Source organism: Aplysia californica, unplaced genomic scaffold (assembly GCF_000002075.1).
Source record: "Aplysia californica isolate F4 #8 unplaced genomic scaffold, AplCal3.0 scaffold00041, whole genome shotgun sequence".
NCBI lineage: Eukaryota > Metazoa > Mollusca > Gastropoda > Aplysiida > Aplysiidae > Aplysia > Aplysia californica.
In genome coordinates this window covers 89,328-97,434 of record NW_004797311.1, presented here as the reverse complement: position 1 = coordinate 97,434, position 8,107 = coordinate 89,328, and the positions used below count along the sequence as shown (strand labels likewise).

The 8,107-nt window shown below is 42.5% G+C and overlaps 1 protein-coding gene across 1 annotated transcript in view; it reads right to left on the bottom strand.

The window, feature by feature from the left end:
• Positions 1-8,107, bottom strand: part of LOC101847559 (E3 ubiquitin-protein ligase RNF34) — a 30,378-nt gene that overhangs the window by 8,758 nt on the left and 13,513 nt on the right. The window contains exons 2-6 of the mRNA XM_035968145.1: positions 3,405-3,551; positions 2,405-2,581; positions 1,034-1,339; positions 578-745; positions 275-544 (exon numbers count right to left, since the gene is read on the bottom strand). Of these exons, the coding sequence (XP_035824038.1) occupies positions 275-544; positions 578-745; positions 1,034-1,339; positions 2,405-2,581; positions 3,405-3,449 (966 nt within the window). The 5' untranslated portion in view covers positions 3,450-3,551. The remainder of the gene's footprint in view (positions 1-274; positions 545-577; positions 746-1,033; positions 1,340-2,404; positions 2,582-3,404; positions 3,552-8,107) is intronic.

Genomic DNA, 8,107 nt, shown 5'->3' with positions numbered 1-8,107 from the left:
CTCGAAAATCGGAGTCGATTCCTCGACTCTTTTTCAGTTTTGGAATCGAGGCCTCGAGTCTTTTTGCCGTCGATCTTGCCCTGGCCTAGTTTCTTCATTTTGACTCGATAGAACAGATGTCAAAGGATGTTTTTCCGCAAAAAAACAAAAAGTTGGATAGTTTGAAAAATTGTATCGATATTGCCTTGGATCGCCGACCCGGGTCTTCCCTCAAACAATCACAACGAAATAATAAAAACCAATATGTAACAACAGGAAGAGCGGAATGACTCACAGTTTCCGCCTCCCCTTCCTCCTCCGTGTGGCTGGCCAGCAAGTTCTGAATTCTATCCTTATCCTCCAGCAGCTCCCTCAGCTGGTCCCGGTCTAGCACCACCTCCTCCGCCCGCCCCCCGCTACCCCCCTCCTCTCCCCCGGGGGGCTCTGCTGCATCACCCCGTGAATTCCTCGTGACTCGGCTGCCAGCAGCTTCTGTCGAGGAGGAGTGGGAGGAGGAGGAGGAGGGGCCAGGCACTGCTGTTGATGATGGCGGTGTGGATGATGTTGTTGTTGTTGTTGCTGCTGTTGTCGATGATGATGATGATGGCTGAGCGCGTGCAGAGGTGGAGGAGGAGGAGGATGATGATGGCACGTTGTTTGTTTGTGTGGCAGTGGCAGACGGTCGCTCAGTGTGGGTTGGCTGAGTGCTGCTGTTCTCGCCCGGAAGTGAAGAACTGTTCACGGAATTGACGTCCCTCACATGAGCCTGGTGGTGGAAAAAAATAAAAGGAAAAAAAGAGTAAAAAATACAAATAAAACTCAACAGAAACACAACACCTAGCTTCTGATCTGGGATGAAATAATAACTGTTTTGTTAGTCTGAGTAAAACGAAGCACATTGACATGTTTTGTGGTCATGCAGTCCACACTACAAATGAGGTATCTCCTCCCCCCCCAAAAAAAAACCAAAACAAAAAACAAAGCAAAAACAAAACAAACCCAAAAAAACAACAACCCCAAAATAGAAAAAAAACCCCAAAACAACACAACTCACAGCCATCTGCCTCACGAGATCTTCATGTTTGGCCTGATCGTTTATCGACTGCCTCGGCTTGGTACAGAAGTGGGCCAGGATCAGCTCAATCAAGTCGTGCTTTTCCCGGCAGTCCTTCGTGGAGATGTTGCGAACATTGAGAAAGCAGCGCATGTCCTTGATCTTCCAGCCCTGAAGGTCGTCCCGGGTGAAGTGGCCAGACATCAGAGTCCGACATTTGTCGCACTGCCTGCCGACCGGGGAGCTGGACGGTGGCTTGGGCAGGCAGTTGGAGCAGAAGTACCGGTGGCACTCCTGACATGATTTCTGGACACGGCAGGAAAAAAATTATTATGACTGAATTGACCGATGAGGCATCCTCTCTAGCTATACCACCTAGTGGGTGAAAAAAATAATGACCTTAATGACCTATGTATCTTTCTATTATATCACAGGACGAGCGTACAAAATTAATGACCCCAATGACCAGTGCATCTTTCTAGTATTTTTATGTCCACATTTTTCTTTTCCTGAGTGTAAAAACAAAAAAATAATGTGTGAATCTAATACCCCTCTTTCAACACTCTTAGATTATCCAAATGGCGGACCTCCAAAAGTGACGTCCACTTCTATTATAACTGAAACGAATTAGTTGAGAGCCTTTTTTTCTGGGGTTCTTTTTAGTAAGTTCAATGGCGTTTGCAACACAATAAAGTCAAATAAGTACTGAAGATCAGAGGTGTTACAAGAGAGTAACAAACACAAAAAGGAAGGAGGAAAGATGAAAACAACAGATGATAGTAAAGAAGCAGCAAATCGCATCAGAGCAACCACCAACCACCCACTCAGACCCTTGACAACTCCCCCACAACCACCTGAGTATAAGAATGCCCGGTTGGAGATTAGAACCAGGGCCATCCACTCCATAGTCCAGAAACAATACCAACTGAGCTAACGGAGCATCAGTTTTCCTCTCAGGTCTTTAATTGCCCCAGTCACTTTTTCCCGGTTTCTATCTATTGGCAGGGTAAAAACACCACCATACTAATGCAAAATGTGAGACTTGCTGCCTTTTGTGTCTATTTGTGTCTTTAAAAAATGCAACAGGAACAGAGCAGGAATGTATATACATACAACAAAATAACAGTGGCCTAAGAATGAACATACGGCACAGATCACATTAGATATCTCTACAAATATTTATACTTTGATATATTGATATATACACATACATATTTGAGTCATTTAATGTGTCCTAGTGTGTGAACCCTGCAGGTATTTCAACGCCATTGTAGGCTACTAAATAATAATGTCTTGTAGAGTGCATTTAATATTGTAAATAACGGACATGCGCTTCATAAATGCCATGTAACATTATCATTACCAGATTACCTTTCTCTTGAAAAACGTAAAGGTGACCGAGCAGATCTCACAAGACATCTTCATGGTTGACGGTTCCGATACAGTGTCAGCAGAGGAGTTCTGAGCCGAAGACTCACCACCACTGCTGTTGTTGTTGCTATGGAGAGGGGATGATACCGAGCGGTTCTTCCGTCTGTTCCCTTGATTCTGGTCACAAAGGGAAATTTTTTTCGGTTTTTAAAAAATAATGTAGAAATACATTTGTTCGTTTTTTAGTAAGAGTTTTAATGCACTTGCAACTTAATTAGGTCATTTAAGTGCCAACGTTTAGAAGTGTTACAAATGATCTATATTGGGTTGTTTTTTTCGACGGCATAGATCTGCCTTTAAACTTTGAAATGTCAGTTCCTGCAAAACCTGCTCTAACAGCCACCTGTCAAAGACAGTCAGGAACCACCTGTAAAAAATGACCACTTTTGAAGTTAAGCTTCATATTTTTTTCTATATTATAAAAAAACTGTCCAAGACGTCTATCTGTTTAAGACAACCATTTTTTTTCTAGGCAAGGGCTTGTTGTCTTAGATAATTTCGACTCTAGTATATTTAGTAGCCAAGTCTGTAAACAGCACATGAGTGACCCATGTGGTTTTTTCAACTGCATAGGTCTGCCTTTAAATTGTCAATTATTTCATAGCCAAGTTGGTAAACAGCACATCTTTTGAGGTTAAAGAGTCCTCCCCTCTCACTCTATAGGAATGGAAAAATTATTATTCATAATATCTACAATTGTAGTATAGTTTCAACGTTTAGATAGTTCATTATAGAAAAGGGGTTGATTTGTTTTGTTTAAGAAAGAGTTTTACGGCACTTGCAATACAATTAGGTCATATAAGAGCCAAAGATTAGAAGTGTTACTGGAGAGCAACATACACAGAAAAGAAGGCAGACAGATGACAACAGAAGATGTTCGATAGGAAAGAAGGAGTAAACCACATCAAAGCATCCGCCAACCACCCATCCACTCACTGACCTGATCTTGACTTCTCTGACCATTGACTGACGCTCCTGCCCCCATCAGACCGGACCACACAACATCGCACAGAGGATGGAACCCAGACTTATCATGATCCCATGAGGCTTCACGCTGAACACAACCGACAAGGCTCTCTCAACAACTCTGCAAAGACAGAAATACATATCTATCAAATTTAGAAACAAATAAAATTAGCTGTCTCAACAACTGTGCAAAAACAGAAATATATTATATCAAAATTTAGATATAAATAACAGTTGCTCTCTCAACAACTGCAAAAACAGAAATACAGTAGAGTCCATGAATCTCGAACACGAAAATCACCAATTTTTGGGTATCTTGAACATTCAGCACAGTCCCATTTCAGTCCCTACGTTTTCTTTGTTCTGACTTAACGGAGTTCCCGAACACTCGGAGCACGCAACACTTGAATCTCGAACAAATCCACTTTGCATTCTCAACTACAGACCCGGCTTTACAGTCTTTCAGGCCGCGGGTAGGCGTTTCTTTGTTACTGTTACAGCCAAAATGTGGACCTTGTCTCACCAAGAGAGACAGGAGAAGGAGGGGGGATGGGGAAGTGATGCTGACCCCACCGCATGACTGGCTCGCCACAGGTGCAATCATGCTGGTGAACATGCGCGGTGCGGATGGCAAGAGGCGTAACTTTCTGTAAGCCTACGAAATGAGAGAAAAGGAATGATGTAGGAGTCGGCTGTGCACACATGAGATTTTCTGCTTTCCATTTTCATTCTTCTTGCTTTCGAACACTGTTTCTAATCTCTGACGAATTTGAGATACCAGTGGCTGACTGTATTTGTGAGTAATCATGGTGAAATCAGGCGCTCGTCTAAACAAGGAAATCAAAGAAATCAGCATTTTTTTGGCAGAGGGGGAAATTTTTTCCGATTTTCTTTCTTTCGGCTCAACACCTTTCATGTCCCTTTAAAAACAAATTTTTTAAACTGAAAAACATTGAGTAAAGGCACAAAAAAATGTAAATTTTCAGTTTCCAAGGACTCTCAGGCTATGGAAGCTACCAAACTTTGGCTGCCATTTTCTCGCTAATTTTACCTCTAAAACCAAGCTAACTTGACCTCCTTCAATTGAAAATATTATGACTTCTATTCAACACAAAGTTTTAAATTGGAACCCACAGGGTAAGAGATCAAGGGGAAGACCGCGTGTAACCTGGAGAAGAATCACAGAAATCGATGTACAGAAAAGAGGGAAGACATGGAATAACATCAAGAGGCTAGCCCAGGATAGAGAAAGTTGGAAGGTGTTTGTCCGTGGCCTATACCCTGGTGCAGGGTGAGAAAGGCAATGATGATGATGACGATTCAACCCAGATGGATATTTTTTTTCACGAAAAAGAAGGCAAATGAACAGGCTTTAAGATGATACCGATAACCCCATTCGCCCAAAAATAGATGAGCGCCTGATTCCACCAAGTCATGACATATATCAAAATCTAAAAATCAACAAAATTAGCTCTCTCAACAACTGTGCAACAACCAAAATGAAATAAAAAATAAAATAACACTAGCTCTCTCAAACAACTGTGCAAAAACAGAAATATAAATCCAAGTTAAGAAACAAATGAAATGAATTTTTTTCAAAGCTTTAGTATGAGTTTCATGTGTATATATGGTATGACACTTGTCATACACAAAGGTCATATTAGTGCTGAAGACTGACACATTTCCAGAAGGGTAACACACAAAGAAAAGCAGGAGGAGAGACATAAGGACAATAAATGTTTCCCAGGAAAGAATAGGCAAAACACAAAAAGCATCCCTCCCCACCAAATAAATGTAATTCCACAATCAACCATTCTTAAAAATGTAATTGTACATATTTTAAACCCCTAGCAATACAACTTAAATCATTTTGAAAGCTTAGCAGGCTGCTTTGACCCTGCCTGTTCGTAGTGTTAGGGCCAATCTGGGCGGAGAAGGATACAACATCCCATTCAACAAAAGATGAACATACTTGATAAAAGATCTCCCCACATGGGACCGAACTAACATCCTCAGTGTTTTTTTGTTTAAAAAAAAATTATAGTAGAGGGTTTTACGGCGCTCGCAACTGCATAAGGTCATATGAGCGTTAAGGGGCGGGTGTCAACATAGAAGTCTTTACAGAGAATCAGACTTACTCTGCTCACCTCTCTAGCTTCAACAGCACAAGGTCTGCTTCGACTATCAAGGCACCCCGGAAATAGCAGGTCACAAGAGTGTGACAAACATACAAAAGAAGTAGAGGAAAATGACAATAGTAAGGCTAAGGAAAGAAAAAGCAGCAGTTCCCTGTTGTAGATCAGATTCCCCCCCTTTGGAAATGGCCTAAAGACACTACAGTCAGTGGCACTGCCCCCGGGGGGGGGGGGGGGGGGGGGGGGGGGAAATCCTCTGCCTGTGACAACAAAGCACCTGACTGCTAAGCCACAGATGTCGGTATTTCACAGAAGTGTCAAGGATCTAACAACTGAACAAAAAACAAACAAACAACCAAACAAACCAAAAATTTGGGAGAAACAAACACAGCTGACATTCCAACCGTCATAAAAATCTGCTCTCTGTCCATGAGTCAATCACTTCAGATCGTTTGAATGTTCTCGCTGTTGTTGTGGTTTTATTATTTTTTAAACAATTTTTTTGGGGGGCGGGTACAGTACCACACCAGCATCTACACTATAGTGTAGCGGTTAGGCACTTCACCGTTGAACACAGAAAACACGAGAGAATCCTGAGTGGGGAAAGTTTTTGAAAATCAAATATCTCTGCCAGTCAGGTGGAAAGTTGCATCCCTCTCTGCACAGGTTGTTTGTAACAGGCAGGGTTCAAGCAGCCCATCCATCTCCCAAAGTATCTAAACATCTAAATCGTGTTGATGAGAGTTTAAAAATACAATTCACATTCTTAAAAAAGTACCAAATTTACCAAAGTTACAACACAGTCAAACTATAATAAATAGGCTGGGAGGGAAAACCAGACAGATAAAGAAAAAAACCCACAGAATAGTACAGGAGTGAAACCAGCCAGAGCCACCCTCCAACCACAAACAATTAGGTCTACTTCTGCCTGTTTAGGTTGTTTTTTTTTTTTTACTCTCCATTTTTAATAGTAAAGACTAGCATTATCGACAAAAGAAAAGTCGCGTAGTGCTGAACCCCCCGCCCAAAAAAACTCAATCAAGGAATATATATATATATATATGTAAATATATATAAATATAAATATCAACCAAGACAGACACCTGAAAAACAAAAAACAAAAGAGAGGTACCAGTGGGGTCTGTCGACCACCCTAAATTTTGTTTAGATTGTTTTACTGCACTTGCAACACAAATAGGTCATATGTGCCGAAGACTCGATATGTTACATACACATAACATACCAAAAAAAAAAAAAAAAAGAAGTAGGAGAAATAAGGACCACACTAGAGCATCCGCCAACCACCATCTCCTGAAGTCTATTCGTGAGACCTAACCCTTTTTTATTTTTGTTTGAGTAAAGAGAAGCACACCGACACAATAATTGTCATTTAGCAGGTCTACAGAAAAAAAATAAAATAGAAACGACCGGGGGGGGGGGGGGGGGGGGGGGACATGTAAAGAAGCAGGACCTACAAAAAAGCAGGACCTACAAAAAAGCAGGACCTACCAGGGGCGCCCTCCAACCACCCACTCCAGAAGGTTTTGTTCATGAGATCTAAAGTGTACCGTGACCAAACCATTCTCGTTCGGTCACATGCCCTTCCCCTTTGCAATGAGACGAAAGCGCTATATAAACACAATCCCGTGACATAAGTGTGCTCTCTGGTGGGACGGAAATCTGATTATATGTCTAGCACACATACACACAAATGCGCACGCTTGCACGCACGCACGCACACACGCACGCGCTCGGGGGCATAGAGGGAGACAGAGAGGGGAGAGAAGGGAGGAGGAGGAGGAGGAGGAGGAGGAGGAGGAGGAGGAGGAGGAGGAGGAGGAGGAGGAGGAGAGAGAGAGAGAGAGAGAGAGAGAGAGAGAGAGAGAGAGAGAGAGAGAGAGAGAGAGAGAGAGAGAGAGAGAGAGAGAGAGAGAGAGCAGAAATTGGGTTGGGGGGAGCTGCTCTGCCCGTCGGCGGGCTAGAAGTTAAACAAAGATATAAAATTTCTCAAACAATAGCCAGACTTGAACGGCATTGTTCGACTGACTCGACAGAAAAAGAAGCACTACAATGTAGCCAGAAGAACAAGCCTAGGCCCAGCTTGTGCCGTGGAAAGGTTGGATTAGTGTAAGGAGAAGCACAATGACACAGTAACAGTATTTTATAGTCTGTTTGTTTTATGCTTTAGTAAGAGTTTTTAGGTCACATAGGTGCCGTTCTTTGTGGTTTAGTTATAGTTAGAGTTTCACGGCACTTGTGACAGAAATAACTCAGATAAGTGCCAAAGAATAGAGAGTAATACAAAGAAAAGGAGGGGGGGGGGGGGTTAATAAGGACGAGAGATGTTGGATAGGAAAGAAGGAGTTTTGAGTATGAAGAAGCATTTCGACGCACTAACGGTATTTTATATATCCTTCAGCACTGCCCGCGCTACGCCACCCTTCGCACACAGACGTGGCAGAATGCGGCTCCCCTTGAGAGAAAGCTCTCTGGCAGTCTCTCAGAGTTGAAGCGAACTGCACAGTTTGTGCGCGACATCGGA